At 45.9% G+C, this 26,894-nt stretch overlaps 1 protein-coding gene across 1 annotated transcript in view; it reads right to left on the bottom strand.

Moving 5' to 3' along the window:
• Positions 1-23,873, bottom strand: part of LOC125722761 (NACHT, LRR and PYD domains-containing protein 12-like) — a 34,395-nt gene extending 10,522 nt beyond the window's left edge. The window contains exons 1-5 of the mRNA XM_048998960.1: positions 23,852-23,873; positions 20,370-20,489; positions 17,891-18,004; positions 2,582-2,645; positions 2,174-2,402 (exon numbers count right to left, since the gene is read on the bottom strand). Coding sequence (XP_048854917.1) covers positions 2,174-2,402; positions 2,582-2,645; positions 17,891-18,004; positions 20,370-20,449 — 487 coding nt within the window. The 5' untranslated portion in view covers positions 20,450-20,489; positions 23,852-23,873. The remainder of the gene's footprint in view (positions 1-2,173; positions 2,403-2,581; positions 2,646-17,890; positions 18,005-20,369; positions 20,490-23,851) is intronic.
• Between the last annotated feature and the right edge of the window lie 3,021 nt (positions 23,874-26,894).

Genomic DNA, 26,894 nt, shown 5'->3' with positions numbered 1-26,894 from the left:
TTGTGGGCTTCTCTTCTCCTGGGCTGATGTTCTCTGCCTCTCTTTGGGCTGATGTTTTTCTGTTACTCCCCTGGCTTTGTGCTGAGGTGCCAGGTTTTATAGTCTAAAGTTCATGAATAGGAGTGACCAGGAATTCAACTCCTGGACCAATGGCTGACCATCCATTTGGCAGGCTTCGGAAGGAGGTCTGTATCAGTCCTTTTGGGATTTATGACCAGACTGATTTCCCTTGTACTGATGATTTTCGTTAGGCTGGTGTAACTTTTGATATATCCACTTTCATGGTAACCACTGACCAGATCTGGAAACTGGAGTGATTTTCCATCGGTTTGATACCAAACATGCCATACCAGCCTAGCAGTTCACACCAAATACCATCTGTAATGATTAATTAATGATTACTTATATTATGTCATTATGTTATGTTACATTACTCACACCAGTACCTGGTCTAGGTTGCACCTCAATCAGAGGTTACCCTTTATACAGACATTACATGACATATTGTCATTCCAACAGCACATCTTAGAACATAAGAACTATACAAATGAGAGGAGGCCATTCGGCCCATCAAGCTCGCTTGGGGAGAACTAAACTAATAGCTCAGAGTCGTTAAAATCTTATCTAGCTCTGATTTAAAGGAACCCAAGGATTCAGCTTGCACTACATTATCAGGAAGGCTATTCCATACTCTGACTACACGCTGCGTAAAGAAGTGCTTCCTTAAATCCAGCTTGAAATGTTCTCCCGCTAATTTCCACCTATGGCCACGAGTTTGTGTATTTGAACTAATGCTGAAGTAACTATTTGGTTGAACAGCATCCAAACCTGTTAGAATCTTATATAACTGGATCATGACCCCCCTCAGTCTCCTTTGCTTGAGACTGAACAGATTTAGCTCAAGTAACCGTTCGTCGTATGACATTCCTCTAAGACCAGGAATCATTTTTGTGGCCCTACGCTGCACCTTTTCTAAGGCCACAATGTCCTTTTTAAGATATGGTGACCAAACCTGCACACAATATTCTAGGTGAGGTCTCACCAAGGAATTGTATAATCTTAGCATTACCTCCCTTGACTTAAACTCCACACACCTGGAGATATACCCCAACATCCTATTGGCCTTTTTTATTGCTTCCCCACACTGGCGAGAATGGGACATGGAAGCATCAACATACACACCAAGGTCTTTCTCATGATCGGCTACCTTTATTTCAGTGAGACCCATGAAATACCTGTACTTTATATTTCTGCTCCCTAGATGGAGTACCTTACATTTATCGACGTTAAATTTCTTCTGCCAGGTATCGGCCCAGTCACTAATTAAATCAAGATCCCGCTGTAGCTGCTGAGCCGCTAATTCAGTATCTGCTACACCACCCACCTTGGTGTCATCTGCAAATTTCACCAGTTTACTGTATATATTGGTATCCATATCATTTATGTAAATCTTACCCTTAGATAGACGTGGTAGAATACAAAGATCAGATAAGGGCTGCTGAGGAATGTGGAAAATAAAAGGGGGGAAGGTTAGTCAGTCAAAGAAAAAGAATCTTTTCCTTAGGACACATTACAAACATAACCTGTCTGTATATTAAGACTAGTAGTCATGGGTAAATAAATATACAGATATACAACAGCCAAACTTAAAAGAAACGTTCTTTAGGGTGTTGGGTGAGTGGTATGTAAGGCAGGATGTATGGGGATGGGGTTGTGTGCCAAGTCGAGGGACCCCTGTCCTTGAGGTCCACTCTGCTGTCTATAGGTCGTTAAAACTTTGAGCAATAAAAGTTGGAGTGCTGGCCCCCCTTGTTATCTGTGTGTGTTTACGTGTGTCTGTGTGTGTGGGGTCACGACCCCCCTTTGAGGCCTAGGCCAACGTCTGCCTCTCGTACTAGGATAGGCCTTGTCTCAGGTCACCTGGAATTTAAGCTTTGTGATATGGGCTTTTGTGATTCTGCGGTGGTCAAGTAAAAAAATATGTGTATATACTGCACGATTTCTGCAAATATTAGGGTGATTTTGGGAGAGGTTCTGAAATGGCAAACACACTTTGACATACATATTATAGTAGTTACACACCAACATGAAGACCATTTAAACATCCTTTTCTCTGGCTGCCTAAGACTTTTGAACAATATTGTACATGCACATAATGTTATAAAGCTCTTACTCTTCTCCAGCATGTCAGCAAGATCATTTTGCTTCATGGTCCTCAGGATGTACAGTGTGATCTTCAGAGCTACCTCTCTAACACTGGTCTTCTGCATCTGACCATCACAGTCCAGGTCATTGTCCTCCTCCAGCTGAGGCTCAGAGCATTCTGGGTAATTCTGATCTAGGTGCCTCACAAACGTCTTCAGTTCCTCCTTTAGGAACTTCATGGCTTTTTCCTCTAGCGACTAAAATAAACAGAGTTAATTATTGCTACTTACACCAAACCTTTTCAGAGTTTCACTTCTGAATCATAGTTTAAAACATATTTCCTTTAACATGATGAATTTCTTATTATACTGTTGTATAAAATATAAGCTAATTCACATAACAGCTAAGAAAATATATATCAGCAATAAATACAAACCTTCAATATGGATGATAAACCTGATTTATCATGTAGATCTGAACTGTATTCTTCCATTTGGTCTCTGTGAATTAGGCAGAAACATAAAGACCTCAATTCATCTACACAAATGTAACAGAAAGACGGAAAAGTTCCCCATTAAAATTGCTGTTACTGCAGATAAAGAATAACACTGGTATATTACAACACCAATTCCAAAAAGTTGGGACATTGTGCAAATTGTAAATAAGAACAGAATGTAATGATATGGAAATGTCATAAACCGAGAGGTCACGTGACGCTCGTCGCTAATGGCTGCCTAACTCTGCTCGTCCGCGCGTCCCATCCACCTATTTGCCCTTTAGTCAGTCCCCTTGCCATTTACTCGTTCCCAATTCCATACGAATTTGGCGCTCATTCTTTTATTCTTCCTGATGGCTGCTAATCAGCGCAGACCTCGCCCAGCTCTTCCCAGTCCGGAGAAGAAAGTGCCCCGCTCTGATGGCGGCGCTTCTGAAGAGGCCCTTTCCCCTCTCCGGGCACCTTTTCTTGCGGAAATGAAGAACTTCGCTTCCGAACAGGTGAACTCCTTAAATGGCACGCTCCAGCAACACCATTCGGAGCTCCGCGCTGACCTGAACTCGCTGAGGGCGGATTTTAAATCTATTCAAAAAGAAGTCGCCTCTGTGAAGTCTGTGACCGATCGACACTCCAGAGAGCTGGCTGATTTTAATAAGGGCCTACTTTCCCTGGATGTTAAAATCACAGAGATTGAGGACCGCAGCCGTCGCCTTAATCTTAAAGTAGTTGGGATTAAACTAGGGCGCGAAGGGGGCGATATGCGGTCTTTTCTTAACAGCCTCTGGCCAGCTATTTTCCCCCATCTCCCTAATTTCCAGCCAGCCATTGACCATGCCCACAGGCTGCATGGCCGGTCCGAAACCTCTTCTCGTCCGCCTCCCATCCTCATGCACTTCATCGACTTCCGTGACCGGCAGGCTGTGGTACGTGAAGCCCGCAAAGTCCAGGACCTCAGTTTTGAAGGTGGGAGAATTTTCTTCTTTCAAGACTTTAGCGCCAAGACGGCTGCAGCCAGGAAGGCGATGAACGCGCCGATCCGGAGAGCGAAGGAGTTGGGTCTTTCTCCTTTCCTGATTTTCCCTGCACATCTGAAGCTGTCTTTTGCAAGCCAGCAGGTCATGTCCGCTACTCCGGAGGATGCGAACACCGCCATGGATCATTTTCAGTCTCTTGGGACTCTTCCCGTATAATTATTTCGCTCCCCTTCGGGTTTGCCGTTTTCTTTTTTATATATTATTATTATTCATTTATTTTTATTTTTACATTTATTTTAATTTCTCTGCGATCGCTGTGGGTCCTGTGTATTGTAATCTACTGTTATGGGATGCTTTTGTTTTTGTTTACTTTGCACTTTGCGCCTGCTTCTATTAGTTCATTAATTGCATGTCTGCTTTAGTGCTATTGCCTGACTACTCCCATTTGCAGTTTTTCCTGTTCTGTACACGGGGCAGCAGCAGTGGCACGGGGTCTGTTTTATCTGTGTCTCTGTTACTCAGAATGGGCTGGGGGACGTGTGCGCGGAGTTAGTCTGTTTTGCGGCTTAGCTTCGGGCGCCACATGCGCGCAGTTTCTGACTTCGGTCGGAGGGGGCGGGAGGGTGGTTGTTCTGGACCTGGCCGCAGTCCCGATTACTTTTTTAATGTCTTCTATGTTACTGCTGCGTTGCCTGTCCGGAGCATGGGTCTGGGGGATTTTTGTCTCTGTTTGGGGGGGTGGGAAGGGGTTTTTCCCTGAGACTTACTTCCTGAAGTCACGGTTCATCGACCGGCACATTCAGCTTCTGGTTCATGTCTGGCATATTGAGACTTTGTTAACTTGTTTTTTTCCCTTGTTTACACCTTACTGTCTGTTTTGTTTTGATCATGGCCAATATAAATATAGCTTCCTGGAATGTTAGGGCTCTGAATACCCCCAACAAACGGTCCAGTGTGACTGATTTTTTGAAGAGGCAGAACGTTGACCTTGCCTTTTTAATTGAGACCCACCTTCTCCAGCGAGATGCACTGCGGGCGGCCTCCAGGTTCTACAGGGTTATCTCCACTTCATCAGCTTCCTCACGTAGATGCGGAGTGGCCATATTGGTCAAGCGGTCCCTTCAGATTCATATTCTTAACTCTGGGGGGGATGCTGATGGCAGGTACTGTTATGCCCTCTCTGACCTGGGGGGTAGGAAGGTCTGCTTTGTTGCCGCATACGCTCCCACTCCCCCACGCGCCTCATTCTTTCTGGATCTTTCTGACCACCTTCTTAAATTTCAGGAATTTGACCTTGTTATTGGAACTGATGCTAACACTGTCCACAACCCTGTCCTTGATAAATCTCCCTCTCTTGTTGGTAGCCGGGTGCCTCCCTCCACTCGTTCCCTGTGTAAATTCGTGGAGGACTTGAATTTGGTCGACTCATTCCGCCTAATTAACCCCTCCGCCAGAGAATTTTCCTTCTTCTCACCTCGCTTCAAATCCCAGTCTCGCATAGACTACATCTTTGTTTCTCGCTCTCTTGCCTCTGCTGTTTCTAATGCTTCTCTGATTTCTTCCTCTTTGTCTGACCACAAGTGTGCTCTCCTCCACTTAGCTGTACCTGCTCTCTCTCCTCGGGCCCCACGATGGAAGCTCAACACTTATTTGCTTCAAAACTCTAAATATATAGCCTATCTGACTCCTAGACTTGAAGAATTTATTTCAATTAATACAGGCTCAACTGATGACCCAGTCTACTGCTGGATGACAATAAAGGGCTTTCTCCACGATGCCACGGTTGCTTTTGCCAGTGGCCTGGCTCGCGAACGTCACTGGAAGATCTGTGATCTCGAAAGGCGGCTAGCTCACTTAGAGAATGCTCGTCCTGCAGTGGTTGATCCGGATCATGAGACCCTCATTTTAAATACCAGGGCGGAGCTAAATGTCCTTCTGTCACACCGTGCCGAGTTTATGGTTCATCGCACTAGGTCACGATATTATGTCTCGGGTGCTAGGCCCAGTAAGTTGTTGGCTCTCGGGCTCCGGCAATGTGACTCTTTCTCCACAATTTCTTCTGTTAGAACCAAGGACGGAGCTCACACCACTGACCCACAGGAAATTAACAGTAGCTTTTTTCAATTTTACTCAGATCTATTCTCCCCTCCCACTGTCTTTCCATCCTCTGACCCTGATTCGTTTCTTGACTCTGTACCACTTCCTTGTCTCTCAGGCCCAGAAGCCTCTATGCTCGAGGCTCCCCTTTCAATGTCAGAACTTAAAGAGGCTCTGGACTCCATGAGCCCTGGGAAGTCTCCAGGGCCCGATGGCCTCCCTCCGGAACTCCTTTCTGCCTTCTGGAAGCAGCTCTCTATTCCGCTCTTCCACATGCTGATTCTGCCATTTCTGCCTCCCATCTCCATCCTTCTCTTAATCAGTCCTTGATGACTTTGTTGCTCAAACAAGGTAAGGACCCTACAGATTGCTCCAGCTATCACCCTTATGAATTCAGACATCAAACTGCTTGCCAAGGTGCTTGCCCGTCGACTGCAGGCGGTGATTTCCAAATTGATTCACCCAGACCAACCTGGTTTCATTAAATCCCGTCATGCGGCTGACAACATCCGTCGCCTCCTCCATGTACTTCACACTGCTCCTTCCTTTCCCTTCCCTGCCGCCCTTCTCTCTTTAGACGCAGAGAAGGTTTTCGATAGGATGAATTGGTCTTTTTTGTGGAGGGTCCTGCATAGGATGGGTTTTGGCTCTTATTTTACCAACCTAGTCCAGACCCTTTACTCCTCCCCCTCTTCTGTCCTTTTGACTAATGCCAACATTTCTCCTCCTTTTCGGCTTCTTCAGGGGGCCAGGCAGGGCTGTCCCCTCTCCCCCCTACTCTTTAATCTGTCGTTGGAGCCTCTGGCTGCCGCTCTCCGTCACTCAGATGTTATTTCCCCCATCCTAGTGAAAGGTGTCCCTCAGATAGTTTCTTTATATGCTGATGATCTGCTTCTTTACCTCGGCAATGCTCCTGTGGATCTCCCTCATGTCCTTAACCTGTTTCAATCATATGAATCCCTGTCTGGCTATAGGATTAACTGGGCAAAATCCTCTCTCCTTCCGTTGAATCCTGCCTGCCGCTCCTCTTCACTTCCTCCTCCTATTCCTCAGGCAGGGTCTTTCAGATACCTGGGGTTGGACATTTATCCATCAGTTCCAGAGCTCACAGCTGCTGGCTTCCGCCGCACTCTCGAGGGCATTAAAGCCTCGATCTCCTCGTGGTCTTCTCTTCCCCTCTCATTTCGGGCTAGGCTGGCTGTTATTAAGATGAACGTGCTCCCTAGAATTAATTTTATGAGTTTCATGCTTCCCCTCTCCCCTCCACCTGGGTACTGGGCCTCGGTTAAGTCTACTATTTCTACTTTTCTTTGGGATGGCAAGAGACCCTCCGTCAGACACTCTACCCTAATCCGTGACCGGTTGGATGGGGGCGTCTCTCTACCGGACTTCGAAATTTACCACCTTGCTTTTACTCTAAGGCCAGTTTGGAGCTGGATCAGTCCTCCCCAGCATCCCCCTGCCTGGCTTCCTATCGAAGCAGAATATGTTCTCCCCCATCATCTAGCCTCGCTTCCTTTCCTCCCTGTTAGATTCAAATCCATCTCTGCCTCCGTCAGTCCGATTATCTGTCAGGCCCTTCGCCTGGGTTGAGAAATTGTTGGGCCCCTTCCCAAAATGGCACCCCAGTGTTCCGTTGCTCCACAATCCTGTCCTGAACATTGGAGGCCGCCCCATCTCTTCCTCGCCGTGGTCTCAATCAGGTATCTCCACCCTGGGTGACATTTTTGATATCTCGGGTCTCAAATCGTTCCAGTCTCTTAAGGTCACATTTAATCTTCCCTCTTCTTCATATTTTTTCTATCTCCAGCTGAGGTCCATACTTAGGGCCTGTAATATCTCCTTTTCCTCACCTCTTCCATTTCACCCGCTGTGCAGATTTGCTCTGTCCTTTTCTCCTGTTTCTAAGCCCGTGTCCAGTCTCTATTCCCTCCTCCGTAAATCCTCTCATAAACCTCTCCCCATAATTGCTGTCTGGCAGGGGGAGCTCTCTCCCACCCCCGTCTTATCTTGGAGTGTTATTTTTCATAATATTAAAAACTGTTCTAAAAATCCCAATCACCAGCAAACACTATTTAAGTTTGTTCACAGATTATACCCCACTCCCAGGAAACGCCATCTCATGGGCTTAGAGCCTGACCCCTTGTGTCATCTTTGTCCCCTCCAGGTCCCTGGTACCTTTCTCCATATGTTCTGGGACTGTCCTCCAGTGGCTGCTCTTTGGGATTACGTGGCCAGATCTCTCTCTTCAGTTCTTTCCTCTCCCATCCCCCTGTCTCCCGTGGTCCTTCTTCTCCTGGACTTCTCTTCTCTCTCTCTCTCTCGCTTCCAGCAGAGGCTTCTGATGTCTGCCTCCTTAGCGGCCAAGTTGTTATTAGCCTCTCGTTGGAAGTCTCCTGATCGTGCCATTCCTTCTGTCTGGAAGTCCACCTTTCTTGATCTGCTTCTGCTGGAACTCTCTGCAGCCCGGATTAACAACTCGTCTGGTTCTACAATCCAGAGCTGGGTCCATGACGTGCAGCTGGTCAAGGATTGGTTGCAGGTCATGTCCTGATGCCGTATTCCTTGTTTTTTGTTTTGATTTTTACTTTCCTAATTCTGACATTTTTCAGTGGTATAAGTGCGTTATTTCTTTTATCCTCAGTTTTTAGCTGTGCTCTCCGTGGCTGAGTGTGCCGGTGACCTTTGTTGGTTTTCTGTTTCTTTAAATTGAACTGCTGTCTCAGGGTGTATTGGGGGTGGGGTGGGGGTGGAGTATGTTCTGTATTGTTCCATTTTGTTCTTTGTTATAAAAAATCTCTAATAAAAATTTGGTCACAAAAAAGAAATGTCATAAACCCGTATTTTATTCATGACAAAGCATAGAAAATATATCAGATGTTTAAAGTGAGACATTTCGCTATTCATGAAAAATATTGGCTGATTTTGAATTTCATGACGGCAACACATCTCAAAAAGTTGGGACGGGGGCAATAGGTGGCTGGAAAAGTTAGTGGTACAAAAACCCAACAGATGGAGGAACAATTTTCAAATAATTATGTCAATTGGCAACAGGTGAGTAACATGACTGGGTATAAAAAGAGCATCTTAGAGTTGCAGTGTCTCTCTGAAGTAAAGATGGGCAGAGGGTCACAATCCCCCTAATACTGCACTGACAAATAGTGGAGCAATTTCAGAAAGAAGTTCCTCAGTATAAAACCGCAAAGAGGTTGAATATTTCACCATCTACAGCACATAATGTAATCAAATGATTCTGAGAATCTGGAAAAATCTCTGTGAAAAACCAGACTAGATGCCTGTGATATATTGGCCCTTAAGCAGCACTGCATCACAAACAGGCATGATTCTGTAATGGAATCACTAAATAGGCTCAGGAATACTTCCCACAAACATTGTCAGTGAACACAATTCACGCTGCCATGCACAGATGCCAGTTAAAACTCTATCATCCAAAGAAGAAGCCGTATATGAACACGATCCAGAATCACCGACGTCGTCTCTGGACCAAAGCTCAATTAAAATGGACTGCGGCTGAGTGGAACACTGTTCTGTGGTCAGTCGAACCTAAGTTTGAAATTCTTTTTGGAAACCAGGGACACCATGTCACTAAAGAGGAGAAGGACCACCCAGCGTGTTATCAGCACTCAGTTCAGAAGCCAGATGGTGTGGGGGTGCATTAGTACATATGGCAGGGGCATCTGGAAAGGCACCATCAATGCTGAAAGGTATATCCAGGTTCTAGAGCAACAGATGCTCCCATCCAGACGACATCTCTTTCAGGGAAGACCTTGCATTTTCCCATATGACAATGCCAAACCACACACTGCATCAATTACAACATGATGGATTCGTAGAAGAAGGGTCCCGGTACTGAACTGGCCTGCCAGCGGTCCAGATCTTTCAGCTGTTGAGAACATTTGGTGCATCATGAAATGAAAAATATGACACAGAAGATCTAGGACAGCTGAGCAACTAGAATCCTGTATTAGACAAGAATAGGACAACATTCCTCTCCCAAAACTCAAAGAACTGATCTCCTCAGTCCCCAGACATTTACAGACTGCTGGTAAAAGACGAGGAGATGCCACACAGTGGTAAACATGGCCTTGTCCTAACTTTTGTGAGATGTGTGTTGCTGCAACATTCAAATATTTGCTTACAATGATGCATTTTCTCAGATTAAACATTTGATATGTTTTCTGTGTCCTGTTATGAATAAAATATAGGTTTATGAGATTTCCATATCACTGCATTCTGTTTTTATTTACAATTTACAGAACGTCCCAACATTTTTGGAATTGGGGTTGTAGTTTGGAAAGATGTATCTGCCATGTTAAGCTTTATTCACTGGGGCGGCTTCCTGATTCTCTCATGACAGCAGAAGAGAACCAGTGACATCAGGCTCCAGCACACAGAGACACAGCAGGCAGGAAGGACAGTTTTCTATGCAGCCCTTTGTACCCAGTGACATTTACAGTGATTCACCTGATTAGCAGAGCTAAATACCAGCATCTGATTCACAATCCTCAGTCAAGAAACTGGTTAAATAGCTTGTTGGTTAAATTTAGCACCTACAGGGCTAATGGGCCGAATCTGTCCTTCAGCACCTACAGGGCTAGACCCCCCCCCAGAGTGAGCACACAGCTTCCTATGCAACCAGCAAACAGTGAATCCCCCCCCCCCCCCGCTACCCCGTCCCTCGATAAGGCTCTGCTTTGCTTATCAATGGAGCTGCCTGCTCTGTGAGCGACTGGCCCACGGCCGTGCCGGCCTGGGACCCGTGGGTGAGCACGAAGCGTCAGACAGGGGGGGCGCCTATCAGCTTGTTGCCCGCATCCATGTCCCCCCCGCTTCTGTACCAGCTGGTCCCCGGGCCCCCACTAGCTGGGGCAATACTGCTGCCTATAGGGGGAAGCGTGAGAGCGGGTGAGAAGGGGAGCGAGCAGTATGAGCGGAGGCAGGCCTCTCAGCTTACACCACCCAGCTGTCGGGGCCCAGCGCCCCCCCGGTGTCCATTACCACAGGCGCAACCCAAGTCAAACACAGTATCTGCCAGCACTATAGCGCCTCCCGGTGTCCATTACCACAGGCGCAACCCAAGACAAACACAGTATCTGCCGGTGCTATAGCGCCCCCCGGTGTCCATTACCACAGGCGCAACCCAAGACAAACACAGTATCTGCCAGCACTATAGCGCCTCCCAGTGTCCATTACCACAGGCGCAACCCAAGTCAAACACAGTATCTGCCAGCACTATAGGGTCCCCCGGTGTCCATTACCACAGGCGCAACCCAAGACAAACACAGTATCTGCCAGCACTATAGCGCCTCCCAGTGTCCATTACCACAGGCGCAACCCAAGTCAAACACAGTATCTGCCAGCACTATAGGGCCCCCCGGTGTCCATTACCACAGGCGCAACCCAAGTCAAACACAGTATCTGCCAGCACTATAGGGCCTCCCGGTGTCCATTACCACAGGCGCAACCCAAGACAAACACAGTATCTGCCAGCACTATAGCGCCCCCCGGTGTCCATTACCACAGGCGCAACCCAAGACAAACACAGTATCTGCATAACTGGCCTAGCTGCGCATGCAGGGCAGACAGCCAGAGAGCTGACAGGGCCTGGCGGGGCAGAGTCTGGCAGAGGAACACACCTGACCTCTTATCTGCAGCTGCATAACTGGCCCAGCTGCACATGCAGGGCAGACAGTCTGAGAGCTGACAGGGCTTGGCGGGGCAGAGTCTGGCAGAGGAACACACCTGATCTCTTATCTGCAGCTGCATAACTGGCCCAGCTGCGCATACAGGGCAGACAGCCTGAGAGCTGACAGGGCCTGGTGGGGCAGAGTCTGGCAGAGGAACACACCTGACCTCTTATCTGCAGCTGCATAACTGGCCCAGCTGCACATGCAGGGCAGACTGCCAGAGAGCTGACAGAGAGCCTGAGAGCTAGCAGTCGAGACATGTTCTGGTAAACTGAGCAGAATGGGTGGACTTTACCTTGCCACCAAGGTGAACCAATAGAATTCGAGAATTGTGTTTGTTATACGTTTGAGCTTGGTTCATTGGTGTTTTGTGACCAATCAGGATTTAGACACCCTTACTGTGAAGTGGGAGTTATGGTTTATCAACTGGTTGCTCGGAGAGCTCCGGGTGACTTGGTACCAAGTGCCAGAGTGTGACGGGAGCGCTTTGCTGAGTTGCTAGAATAAAAGAGATTTCCTTTACCTCATCAAACTGAGAGGTCCGACTTTTATTCTGAGTGTTATATTTTAAATTTTTCTACCACACCAGAGGTCCAGATCTTTCAGCCATTGAGAACATTTGGTGCATCATAAAACGATAAATATGACACAGAAGATCTAGGACAGTTGACCAACTAGAATCCTGTATTAGACAAGAATGGGACAACAATCCTCTCCCAAAACTCAAACAACTGATCTCCTCAGTCCCCAGACATTTACAGACTGTTGTTAAAAGTAGAGGAGATGCCACACAGTGGTAAACATGGCCTTGTCCCAACTTTTGTGAGATGTGTTGTTGCTGCGACATTCAAATGTTTGCTTACAATGATGCATTTTCTCAGTTTAAACATTTGATATGTTTTCTGTTCTGTTATGAATAAAATATAAGTTTATGAGATTTCCATATCACTGCATTCTGTTTTTATTTACAATTTGCAGAACGTCCCGACATTTTTGGAATTGGGGTTGTAGTTTAGAAAGATGTATCTGCCATGTTAAGCTTTATTCACTGGGGCGGCTTCCTAATTTTCTCATGACAGCAGAAGAGAACCAGTGACATCAGGCTCCAGCACACAGAGACACAGCAGGCAGGAAGGACAGTTTTCTATGCAGCCCTTTGTACCCAGTGACATTTACAGTGATTCACCTGATTAGCAGAGCTAAATACCAGCATCTGATTCACAATCCTCAGTCAAGAAACTGGTTAAATAGCTTGTTGGTTAAATTCAGCACCTACAGGGCTAATGGGCCGAATCTGTCCTTCAGCACCTACAGGGTTACCCCCCCCACACACAGCTTCCTATGCAACCAGCAAACAGTGAATCCCCCCCCCCCACGCTACCCCGTCCCTCGATAAGGCTCTGCTTTGCTTATCAATGGAGCCGCCTGCTCTGTGAGCGACTGGCCCACGGCCGCGCCGGCCTGGGACCCGTGGGTGAGCACGAAGCGTCAGACAGGGGGGGCGCCTATCAGCTTGTTGCCCGCATCCATGTCCCCCCCGCTTCTGTACCAGCTGGTCCCCAGGCCCCCACTAGCTGGGGCAATACTGCTGCCTATAGGGGGAAGCGTGAGAGCGGGTGGGAAGGGGAGCGAGCAGTATGAGCGGAGGCAGGCCTCTCAGCTTACACCACCCAGCTGTCGGGGCCCAGCGCCCCCCCGGTGTCCATTACCACAGGCGCAACCCAAGTCAAACACAGTATCTGCCGGTGCTATAGCGCCCCCCGGTGTCCATTACCACAGGCGCAGCCCAAGACAAACACAGTATCTGCCAGCACTATAGCGCCTCCCAGTGTCCATTACCACAGGCGCAACCCAAGACAAACACAGTATCTGCCAGCACTATAGCGCCCCCCGGTGTCCATTACCACAGGCGCAACCCAAGACAAACACAGTATCTGCATAACTGGCCTAGCTGCGCATGCAGGGCAGACAGCCAGAGAGCTGACAGGGCCTGGTGGGGCAGTGTCTGGGAGAGGAACACACCTGATCTCTTATCTGCAGCTGCATAACTGGCCCAGCTGCGCATGCAGGGCAGACAGCCTGAGAGCTGACAGGGCCTGGCGGGGCAGAGTCTGGCAGAGGAACACACCTGACCTCTTATCTGCAGCTGCATAACTGGCCCAGCTGCGCATGCAGGGCAGACAGTCTGAGAGCTGACAGGGCTTGGCGGGGCAGAGTCTGGCAGAGGAACACACCTGATCTCTTATCTGCAGCTGCATAACTGGCCCAGCTGCGCATACAGGGCAGACAGCCTGAGAGCTGACAGGGCCTGGTGGGGCAGAGTCTGGCAGAGGAACACACCTGACCTCTTATCTGCAGCTGCATAACTGGCCCAGCTGCACATGCAGGGCAGACTGCCAGAGAGCTGACAGAGAGCCTGAGAGCTAGCAGTCGAGACATGTTCTGGTAAACTGAGCAGAATGGGTGGACTTTACCTTGCCACCAAGGTGAACCAATAGAATTCGAGAATTGTGTTTGTTATACGTTTGAGCTTGGTTCATTGGTGTTTTGTGACCAATCAGGATTTAGACACCCTTACTGTGAAGTGGGAGTTATGGTTTATCAACTGGTTGCTCGGAGAGCTCCGGGTGACTTGGTACCAAGTGCCAGAGTGTGACGGGAGCGCTTTGCTGAGTTGCTAGAATAAAAGAGATTTCCTTTACCTCATCAAACTGAGAGGTCCGACTTTTATTCTGAGTGTTATATTTTAAATTTTTCTACCACACCAGAGGTCCAGATCTTTCAGCCATTGAGAACATTTGGTGCATCATAAAACGATAAATATGACACAGAAGATCTAGGACAGTTGACCAACTAGAATCCTGTATTAGACAAGAATGGGACAACAATCCTCTCCCAAAACTCAAACAACTGATCTCCTCAGTCCCCAGACATTTACAGACTGTTGTTAAAAGTAGAGGAGATGCCACACAGTGGTAAACATGGCCTTGTCCCAACTTTTGTGAGATGTGTTGTTGCTGCGACATTCAAATGTTTGCTTACAATGATGCATTTTCTCAGTTTAAACATTTGATATGTTTTCTGTTCTGTTATGAATAAAATATAAGTTTATGAGATTTCCATATCACTGCATTCTGTTTTTATTTACAATTTGCAGAACGTCCCGACATTTTTGGAATTGGGGTTGTAGTTTAGAAAGATGTATCTGCCATGTTAAGCTTTATTCACTGGGGCGGCTTCCTAATTTTCTCATGACAGCAGAAGAGAACCAGTGACATCAGGCTCCAGCACACAGAGACACAGCAGGCAGGAAGGACAGTTTTCTATGCAGCCCTTTGTACCCAGTGACATTTACAGTGATTCACCTGATTAGCAGAGCTAAATACCAGCATCTGATTCACAATCCTCAGTCAAGAAACTGGTTAAATAGCTTGTTGGTTAAATTCAGCACCTACAGGGCTAATGGGCCGAATCTGTCCTTCAGCACCTACAGGGTTACCCCCCCCACACACAGCTTCCTATGCAACCAGCAAACAGTGAATCCCCCCCCCCCCCCCCGCTACCCCGTCCCTCGATAAGGCTCTGCTTTGCTTATCAATGGAGCCGCCTGCTCTGTGAGCGACTGGCCCACGGCCGCGCCGGCCTGGGACCCGTGGGTGAGCACGAAGCGTCAGACAGGGGGGGCGCCTATCAGCTTGTTGCCCGCATCCATGTCCCCCCCGCTTCTGTACCAGCTGGTCCCCGGGCCCCCACTAGCTGGGGCAATACTGCTGCCTATAGGGGGAAGCGTGAGAGCGGGTGAGAAGGGGAGCGAGCAGTATGAGCGGAGGCAGGCCTCTCAGCTTACACCACCCAGCTGTCGGGGCCCAGCGCCCCCCCGGTGTCCATTACCACAGGCGCAACCCAAGTCAAACACAGTATCTGCCGGTGCTATAGCGCCCCCCGGTGTCCATTACCACAGGCGCAGCCCAAGACAAACACAGTATCTGCCGGTGCTATAGCGCCCCCCGGTGTCCGTTACCACAGGCACAACCCAAGGCAAACACAGTATCTGCCGGTGCTATAGCGCCCCCCGGTGTCCATTACCACAGGCGCAGCCCAAGACAAACACAGTATCTGCCGGTGCTATAGAGAGATCAGCACAAGTCATACACACTGTGACGAGCTACAACACAGGGTGTAACTCTGCCAGGGGCTGATCTGGGTAGCTAGAGGCACATCGAGGAGGAACAAAGGATGGGGGGGGGGGGCAGTTTGGCTTCCTCCTGACCTGGCGGGGCAGAGTCTGGCAGAGGAACACACCTGACCTCTTATCTGCAGCCGCATAACTGGCCCAGCTGTGCATGCAGGGCAGACAGCCTGAGACCTGACAGGGCCTGGCGGGGCAGAGTCTGGCAGAGGAACACACCTGATCTCTTATCTGCAGCCACATAACTGGCTCAGCTGCGCATGCAGGGCAGACAGCCAGAGAGCTCACAGGGCCTGGCGGGGCAGAGTCTGGCAGAGGAACACACCTGACCTCTTATCTGCAGCCGTGTAACTGGTCCAGCTGCGCATGCAGGGCAGACAGCCTGAGAGCTGACAGGGCCTGGCAGGGCTGCGCGCTTTAGGAGCTCGATGGCTACCTCCAGGTCAGAGTTCCGTCTCTTGCAGCCCCCTCCATCTGCATACTTGGACCGGATGCTAGTTACGTGGCCGTAACGCTGTGGGCCACGCCTGCTGGGGGGTGTTCAACGACGCAGGATTAAGGGAAAGTCTGAGTTATTCCAACAAGTCTGGCTCGTTTAAGTGTCTTAAATGAATCCCTGCTGCATGGTAACTTAGGCGAGTGAACAAGTATTGGTCCAGACCAGGTTAACTGTCTCTCTTAGTTAAGCGCTGTCTCAAAGAATGTCCGACGTGAAGGAACAGATTCCCAAAAGATGTCTCAGCATTGTACCAACTACCCCAGGCGGCCGGCATGTACCAACTACCCCAGGCGGCCGGCGTCTGCCAAGTGCCCCAGGCGGCCGGCGTGTACCAACTGCCCCAGGCGGCCGGCGTGTACCAAGTGCCCCAGGCGGCCGGAGTGTACCAAGTGCCCCAGGCGGCCGGCGTGTACCAAGTGCCCCAGGTGGCCGGCGTGTACCAAGTGCCCCAGGCGGCCGGCGTGTACCAAGTGCCGCAGGCGGCTGGCGTGTACCAAGTACCCCAGGTGGCTAGCGTGTACCAAGTGCCCTTTGGCCTGACTATAGACCCAGAGAGACATACATGCTAGTGGGCTGTAACACTGTTACCTCTCAGGGCTCTTTCTGTTACACCCCACAGGGGGGTGCATTTCATGGCTTGGACTATAAATGTTGCCACTCACAGCTTCTAATGTCCTGAGGCCCCAGGGCACTGGCCCCACTGTCCCGGTCCATAACCCAGCCGAGGCTCCAGGGGGCGCTATCTTGGGGCACCTTCAGCCACATTCCTCCACCGTGAGCTAAGAAGCGCTACTGGGGATCTTTCCTGCCTGCTGCCGTTAGACACCACAATGCCTGCTGTCGATGTGCAGCCCCCACAGCCAGCCTTATCGTCCCATTTTTAATGTGGTAAAAGTTGCTCTCTGTTTATAATCATATAAATAACATACATTTCTATTTATACTTATTTCTTGAACAATATTGTATTTCAGGATTTTTTCATTATGCACTATGTCCTTCTTAAACTTGTTATTCTACAGAAATTTTGTTTACTTCTATAAATATTTACTCACTTGCACTATATCTGCTGTCTTTGCACGTCGTCTTTGTTTTACATTGTATGTTTGTATCTGTGCACTTTGCTGCTGAACGCAAGAGAATTTAACCCTGGGATCAACAAATCATCTTATTTTATACTCAGGGGATGAGAACCACTACAGTGTCACATTAATTATGATCTGAATCAGCAAGTATTTAAACGTCACCTTTGGCAAAGAAACCAATAGTCTTTCTCTTTTTTTGTCTGATGATAGTAGTTTATTGTTTAAGCCACACAGTTCGATTAAACATGTTAAACTGAAGCCTTCGTCTAAGTCTGATCTAATGAATTCATGAGAGTGAAATTATTTGTTATCAAAACAGAAACATCCGTCTCACGAGACGACAATCTATTGTCGAGTCATTCTTTAATGGACATGCAGGGGGGGAACAGGCAAACCAGTTTTTTCCTGCTCTGTGCTGAGGACTGAAATTTAAAATCCATTTTTCAATTAAATAGCTTCCAATTCCAGCTCGCAGAAAGTCGGGTTTTACAGTAATCCTCATCCATTTACCTCAGATGTTATTTATATAGAATACAGACAAAACTTTTGTTTAACTTCTCAAGGTGATGGAATCTGTTAAAGGTAAAAATTGGTACATTCATTATAAATATGTTATTTCCTCATAGCTTGAATGTGTCTCTGTGCCATTTGACTGAGAGTCTGAATGTCATTAACAATCTTTGTTTCAATGCGCATTTACCTTTGATCTGTATGAAAAGCTCCCTCTCTGAATTTGATTGGTTGCTCCATTGACGCGTCACTCTTCAGGGAAACACAGCTGAGCACAGGGGAGTCTGCTCTCTCCATCAGGACACTGTGGGCAGCGAGAGGAAACAAATCCTCATGGTATAAATATAATTCATACAATGGGGACGGCATCACACTGCTGTTTAGCCTTCTGCTCTGCCTTCATGTACTTTGATATGCTGTGAAGATCTTGATGTAAACAGACTTATTTACAGTCAGCTGTGAAGGAAATTGTCTCATCTAAAATTTAGATATTATATGAAACTTTTAGTATTACTGTTAAAAACCTCCACAACTAGACTTGACTGATGTTCCTTTTTACCTGTTTATATATGTTTTTGTTTGTTTAGTTTTGCTATGTGGCCATTTTGTATAGGAGGGATGGTCTGTTACTCGCCTCTAGTATAAAAGAACTGGCTGATTGTGGAAGAAGACGGTGAAGACAGAAGATGGCGAGGTCTTTTTATTAAGCTACACATATTAAAGTGCTGCCCACTGACCAGCCCTAGCTAGGAGCCCAGTTTACTTTTATGTTATGGCCTGACTATAGACCCAGAGAGACATGCATGCTAGTGGGCTGTAACACTGTTACCTCTCAGGGCTCTTTCTCTTACACCCCACAGGGGGGCGCATTTCATGGTTTGCACTATAAATGCTGCCACTCACAGCTTCTAATGTCCTGAGGCCCCAGGGCACTGGCCCCACTGGCCCGGTCCATAACCCAGCCAAGGCTCCAGGGGGCGCTATCTTGGGGCACCTTCAGCCACCGGCTCATTCCCCCACCGTCAGCTAAGAAGCGCTACTGGGGATCTTTCCTGCCTGCTGCCGTTAGACACCACAATGCCTGCTGTCGATGTGCAGCCCCCACAGCCAGCCTTAACGTCCCATTTTTAATGTGGTAAAAGCTGCTCTCTGTTTATAATCATATAAATAACATACATTTCTATTTATACTTATTTCTTGAACAATATTGTATTTCAGGATTTTTTCATTATGCACTATGTCCTTCTTAAACTTGTTATTCTACAGAAATTTTGTTTACTTCTATAAATATTTACTCACTTGCACTATATCTGCTGTCTTTGCACGTCGTCTTTGTTTTACATTGTATGTTTGTATCTGTGCACTTTGCTGCTGAACGCAAGAGAATTTAACCCTGGGATCAACAAATCATCTTATTTTATACTCAGGGGATGAGAACCACTACAGTGTCACATTAATTATGATCTGAATCAGCAAGTATTTAAACGTCACCTTTGGCAAAGAAACCAATAGTCTTTCTCTTTTTTTGTCTGATGATAGTAGTTTATTGTTTAAGCCACACAGTTCGATTAAACATGTTAAACTGAAGCCTTCGTCTAAGTCTGATCTAATGAATTCATGAGAGTGAAATTATTTGTTATCAAAACAGAAACATCCGTCTCACGAGACGACAATCTATTGTCGAGTTATTCTTTAATGGACATGCAGGGGGGGAAACAGGCAAACCAGTTTTTTCCTGCTCTGTGCTGAGGACTGAAATTTAAAATCCATTTTTCAATTAAATAGCTTCCAATTCCAGCTCGCAGAAAGTCGGGTTTTACAGTAATCCTCATCCATTTACCTCAGGTGTTATTTATATAGAATACAGACAAAACTTTTGTTTAAATTCTCAAGGTGATGGAATCTGTTAAAGGTAAAAATTGGTACATTCATTATAAATATGTTATTTCCTCATAGCTTGAATGTGTCTCTGTGCCATTTGACTGAGAGTCTGAATGTCATTAACAATCTTTGTTTCAATGCGCATTTACCTTTGATCTGTATGAAAAGCTCCCTCTCTGAATTTGATTGGTTGCTCCATTGACGCGTCACTCTTCAGGGAAACACAGCTGAGCACAGGGGAGTCTGCTCTCTCCATCAGGACACTGTGGGCAGCGAGAGGAAACAAATCCTCATGGTATAAATATAATTCATACAATGGGGACGGCATCACACTGCTGTTTAGCCTTCTGCTCTGCCTTCATGTACTTTGATATGCTGTGAAGATCTTGATGTAAACAGACTTATTTACAGTCAGCTGTGAAGGAAATTGTCTCATCTAAAATTTAGATATTATATGAAACTTTTAGTATTACTGTTAAAAACCTCCACAACTAGACTTGACTGATGTTCCTTTTTACCTGTTTATATATGTTTTTGTTTGTTTAGTTTTGTTATGTGGCCATTTTGTATAGGAGGGATGGTCTGTTACTCACCTCTAGTATAAAAGAACTGGCTGATTGTGGAAGAAGACGGTGAAGACAGAAGATGGCGAGGTCTTTTTATTAAGCTACACATATTAAAGTGCTGCCCACTGACCAGCCCTAGCTAGGAGCCCAGTTTACTTTTATGTTATGGCCTGACTATAGACCCAGAGAGACATGCATACTAGTGGGCTGTAACACTGTTACCTCTCAGGGTTCTTTCTCTTACACCCCACAGGGGGGCGCATTTCAGAAGCAGCTCTTCTTTTTCCTCTCTCCTTCTCCATTACTGTGCCGATCAGGGCCAGTTGATTCCTGCTGGGGCCTCTGTGAACATGAAGGGTTAATAGATATATCCTTCGTATAATCTTTAAATTGTACTTCAATTTATACCAAAAATATTTCTTGTATACCATTGTGATTCTCATTAGTCATTATGAAATATTATTTCACATAATGTAAATGTGGCTACTTGAATAATTCCAACTGTCCTGCACAATAAAGTACAACTTTCCACACTGCTATTGTGCGACTAAATCTAATATTTACTGGTGTTCAGTCGAACCCCACAATCATCGGTGTGGGTTACGGTACCACATTTCGACAAGGGAGCACAACCCGTCAGAACATCGGATCCTGCTCTTCCACTCCCACCTTGTCTGCACTCCATGTGCGCATCTATGTAATAATGTTCTTGCAGCGATCATGTGTAACTTATCATGGAATTTACCCCGAAAATACAGATGCTATTTTCTGATTGGCTGGTAGGTGGCTATTAACTCACATCAGTTATTTCATCAAAAATATTCATAAGTAAATTCAGATATTCTAAAAATATATTACAGGCTAATTTGATGAAATAAAAAAAAATATAAAAAATAATATACGGTCACATAAAAAAAATTAGGACACCCCATTAAATATTTAGTTCTTTATTAACAAAAATCAACATATCAATATGAAAACTTCTTTCAAGCTATATCTGTAGATAAAGGTGATGCAATTACATCATCTACACAAAAATAAGAAACAAAATTCACTTATTTACAACAAGAAATTGACCAAGATGCTAATTTCCACTGAGGAAAAAGTTAGGACCCCCTCACATTCATCACTATTTAAAATGCCTAGAGTTAGATTCAGGTGGCACCATATCAGGTGAAGATGGTTAGAACATCATTACGGAGCTTTTTGCTGGAGCCTGTCTTATTTAAACAAGACACATTTAGTCTGGTTTGCCCTCGATTGTTGAAATGAGTGATATCACCATGTGAGACCCAAAGAGCTCTCTGAGGCCTTCAGGAAGAAGCTTGTAGATGCATATGAGTCTGGGAAGGATATAAAAAGATCTCAAGAGAGTTTGGAATCAGCCATTCCAATCTCCGGAAAATAATTTACACAATAATTCACATTTAAAACAACTGCCAGCATGGCCAGGGCAGGCTGTCCTAGCAAGTTCAGCCAAGAGCAGAAGGCAAGGGTTAGGGTTAGGTCTCCAAAAGCCCTAAAAGGTCATCACGGGTCATACAGGAAGCTCTTGCCACAGCTGATGTCAAGGTACATGCATCTAGCATCAGAAACAGACGCACAAGTCTGATTTACATGGGAGCTGTGCAAGGACGAAACCCTGCTGTCAAAAACACATCTGAGCAACACTGAAGTTTGCCAGAGACCATCAAGACACAGACAGGGGCTTAATGAACAATGTGCTTTGGACAGATGGATCTGACATTGAATTAGTTGGGCGCAGTAACAGAAGACATGTTTGGCATAAACCAAAGGCAGCTTTTGAGCAAAAGAACCTCATAGCAGCTGTGAAACTTGGGGGTGGAAATGTCATGGTTTGGGGCTGCTTTGCTGCAGCAGAACCTGGCCAGCTCACCATCATAGAATCCACTATGAAGTCTTCATCATATCAGAGGGTGCATGTGCCAAGGAATGGCTTACAAGAAAGAAATGGAGAGTTATGGAATGGTCAAGTCAAAGCCCGGATCTGAATCCTATTGAGATGCTGTGAGGTGATTAGAAGCAGAAGTGCATGCAGGACACCCTTCAAACATCACACAGCTTAAGGATTTCTGGATTGGAGGGGGGGGGGGGACTTTCTGCCAATCGAGTCAGAGATTGATAGATGGTTATAGGAAACGTTTCGTTGAGGTTATTTCAGCCAAAGGGGGAAATACTAGCTAACTTTTTCCTTGGTAGGAATTGGCATCTTAGTTTATTTCCTTTGTTAAATAAGTGAATTTGTTTCTTGTTTTTGCATAGGAGATGCAATTACATCACCTTTATCTACAAATTTGAAAGAAGATTTAATCTTGATATTTCTTAATAAAAAGAATAAAATATTTCATGGGGTGTCCTAATTTTCACACGACTGTACTTATCCACACCTGGAAAACACTAAAATCAAACTCCATACTTTTTCATACTGCACAGAAACCCTGTAAATATATTTCTCTATATAATATTGTAACGAACCTAAACTAGTGTCAGAGGCTATAAAAGGAGAACAGATCACCACAAGACTTCAGCAACAATTACAAAAAATTACATGCAGTACAATTCATTCAGCGACCCATCGGGTCGGGTCTGGGTTCACAAAGGGTTTGGCCCCGCTATTTCCCCATAACAAACCACCCCTTTCCAAGCGTGCGTTAACAAACGTTACCACACAGTAAATCCCGCACCACACAACATTCGTATTAGGGCACGGCACACCAATAGCACTGCAATGCAGAGTAATCCCCACACTTCGGACACAGGCAGGCGTTACGGGACCAGAACCGCCTCTATAGTCCCGCCCCGACCCCTAGCGGCTACGCTGCTTACTTAAAACACACAGAACACACATACAATAAGGACACGATTAAAGCATAGCGTCACCCCGAGGATCAAGACCCTCCCCGGAGAGGGAACGTTCACACAGCTCTGTAATCTAGAGCGCCACACGGAAAGGGAATTCCACCCCCCCCGCCGATCCGTCACACGAGGGTGCCGCTGCTCACGTCTATCAAACACCCCGGACTAAGCAGTGGTCATGCACTCCTGCCCCCACCGTCCTGACTGTCGTCGCCCTACCACACCGGAACCTGTCCCTACAGCCCGCTATCTGGCTTCACCGCCGGCCGCCCTAAACGGCATACGAGCGGCACCTCCCTCCCGGACCCCACGAGTACTGCGCCTAACAGAACGTTTCTCCCGAGTGCGGCTCTTACTCCCTCTCTTAACTGCAGAGCCCTCACAACCCAGCTGTAGCCACTTAATTACCTACTACCTTCCACGCCCATCCCTCACCCCCCACACGCACACACCATTACAATTTCATACCATTTAAAATAATTTATTTATCCTAAACGACGCATCTTCCTACCTAATCCGTCCAGCGCTAAGCCTGTCTTTACGTAAAAATACCAAGCTGTTTATGAACTAAGAAAGAAAGCAAAGAAAAAAAATACAGCAATGCCGTGGTTTAGCCTTGTATCATAAAATATTAAGCCTTGAATTTATCCCGGGTTCTTCGGCCCGCTAGCAGTTATCCCCAACATCTTAAAACAAGCTTGATATAACTTCAACGCTGTATATTAGGCGAAATCAGGATTGAGAATAAAGAATTAAATATTATTATTATTGTTGTTATTTCGCTTTACATTCGAAAGTTCAAAATATTCCGTGTCGCAGTTACTTACTGTAATGCACGGAGGTATATTTAACGGGTGAGGGTAAAATGCGGAATTCTGTCGGACTTGTTTACAATGGAGCTTACGAGGAGCTCAGCAAGGCGCTGCAACTGCGCAGTCAGCCAGCGCTGTCATGATTCGGGGACACACGGGGCGGGGAAACGGGAACGCGGGGGTTATTTTTAAAACACAGGACACGCAACGGGCGTAGCACACACGAGGATTGGACGAGCTGGGTGTGACAAGTGCAATATTGTTAGCCATACTACAGAGTGCAATACGGTTGTCCGAAATCCGTATTGTTGTTAATGTTAACATACATTTTTTTGTTGATTTTTTTTTTAAATTGAAAATGATCTGTATATTATCTGTTGAGCGTTCTCTGGGCAAGGATAATCTGCATTTTTCCCTCTCTGTTGTCCTGGCAAAAGACAGATGTGGACGTCCAGCTACCAACGTCACTGTTTATGGATGCCAGTTCCTGAGGAATTAAATGAATCATAATAAATCAATAAATAAAAATGTGTCTTTCACCAAACATGTCAGTATTTTATTGTAATCTCATATCCAAGCACTATTGAACTGTCTTTATTATCTGATTCAATTTTCTCATATAAGTAAAGCTACTGTACACCTTGCAAGCCCTCATGTGAAATATCTACACTATTATAGAAACGTCTCATTGGCTGCCGCTATACAAGCCATCTTATTAGAATTATTACATAAAAGAAAAAGGAAAATGCAAAGCATCTGTTGGACTGAAACTAGTTAGTGGCATGTAGAATTAAATCCCCATGGCTCGTCATATATTACAAGAAAGTGAAGATTTTGTACTTAATGAGAATGCATGACAGTGTCTGAGGCGGGATCTGTAATTATCCATTTTGCCCTGTACACTGTAACCACAGGGAAGCTGCCTCCATAATCTAAAGCTAACAGTCCATGGAAGTGACATGTAGAAATGAGGCCCCAGAACATGTGATATATTGGCAGGAGGGTCGGAATTTGTACTTTAATAAAATTCAAGATTCAAAAGTTTATTTGTCACGTAGACAGTAGACTCATGCAACATGTAGTGGAATGTAACCCTGGTCACTCCGAGCAGCTGTGCATGATAAGAGAGTAACAAAAAATAGGAAATATAAGAAAAATAATAAGATACAAATTATATGAAATGTTGTACATAATCTACACGAAAGAAATAGGTAACAGGTGTTTTGCTCTGCAATATAAGTGCAATGCCCTTATCCCCCCATCCTGGGTTGTTCCCTGCCTCATCCCCATTGCTTCTGGGATAGGCTCCAGACCCCCCGTGACCCAGTAGGATAACCGGTTTTGGAAAATAGATGGATGGATGGATATAAGTGCAATGTGCAAGAGGCCTGATGTGCCAAGCATTTGGACAGTGTGAAGCAGCACCTAGAGGCATTGAGTATTGTCCTGATGTAGGAGCATTATGACCTGGGGAAAAAGCTCCTCCTTAACCTTTCTGTCCTGGGGTGCGTTTCCCAAAACCATAGTTCGAACGAACGTTCGCAAACACTGTCGTTAAGTTGCGTAGTTCGAACTTCAGTTCTCGAGCTGTAGTTAGAAGCTTAGTCCCGGGTGAATATGTCAGCGATGGTGGAAAATGCCGTCTTAGAAGGGTATAGTCACCATGTAAGTAAGAAATTTAATAATCTTTCATAACTAATAAGGAATAATTTAGCTCTACGATCACATATAATGTGAAGTTGTCTGAAAATGTAGTTTGAAACGTAATTCTTGTGTGGGTCTCTGGTCATAAGTACCGTAACTGTCTGTAGTGAGCAATAGGGAGAATTCTCAGACTGCAAAGTATTGTATTTGCACAGGGGTTTTTATCCAGAAAAGGCCGTTAGACATGCAGATTTTCACTGCAACTACGTACTTAGAGGACTGTTTGACTGAAGAGTTCACACACCTGGGTTTGCATAACTGATCGAACGGTTATCCCAAAAAAACCTGCAAACACACCGGCCCTTTCTGGGTAAGATTGCCCACCCCTGTAGTAGCATATGCAGTTAGTGTGTATTGCTTGGTAAAGGATGTTGTACCCAGTGGTCATTGTGCCATATGGTACACTTCACCATTTATAGTAAAGAAATAGAGAAATAATAATAAAAAAACATTACTAAAATAAAAAGAAAAGAATAAAACCCAAAAATAATAATAATAAATCATTATCCCTTGTATGTGTACATGTGTGTATTTGTAGCCCTATGCAGACCATTGGGTGTTATGCAGTTTCTTCATTACACACATAACTTCAGAGGGACAACAGTCGCCTTAGAAAAGAGTACAGCACTTTGATGAAGTTCTCCTTCATCACTGACAGGTGTCAGTACCATAATGGAAGATCAGAATGACACTACAGAGGTCAGATAGGAATCCATGCCTTTGTACTGGGGACAACAGTCGCCTTAGAAAAGAGTACAGAACTTTGGTGAGGTTCTCCTTCATCACTGACAGGTGTCAGTGCCATAATGGAGGAGCAGAATGACACTACAGCAGTCAGATAGGAATCCATACCTTTGTACTGGGGACAACAGTCACCTTAGAAAAGAGTACAGCACTTTGATGATGTTCTCATTCATCACTGACAGGTGTCAGTGCCGTAATGGAAGAGCAGAATAACACTACAGCGGTCAGATACGAATCCATGCCTTTGTACTGGGGACAACAGTCGCCTTAGAAAAGTGTTCAGCACTTTGATGAGGTTCTAAAAAAAGGTTATGTGGTACCTTGGGCGGAGCTTAATTCTCCGCTTCTGACGTCATAAGAGGAAGTGGCTTATCCTTGATGCTGATTGGTCGAGGGTTTATGCCCATATATCGTATCAATATATGCTTATGCCACATGCTGCCGATAGGGGGCGATATGGTTTTGGGAGATTGCCGTTATGTCCATATATGGTATCAATACATGCTTATGCCACGTGTTGCCGATAGGGTGGTTTGGGAGATTAAACTTTAATAGAATAAAAATACATTACATGTATTTTATTAATGTGGTTTAATTACGTCTTTAAGGA

Source organism: Brienomyrus brachyistius, unplaced genomic scaffold (genome assembly GCF_023856365.1).
Source record: "Brienomyrus brachyistius isolate T26 unplaced genomic scaffold, BBRACH_0.4 scaffold42, whole genome shotgun sequence".
Lineage (NCBI taxonomy): Eukaryota > Metazoa > Chordata > Actinopteri > Osteoglossiformes > Mormyridae > Brienomyrus > Brienomyrus brachyistius.
This window is presented reverse-complemented; position numbering and strand designations above follow the sequence as displayed.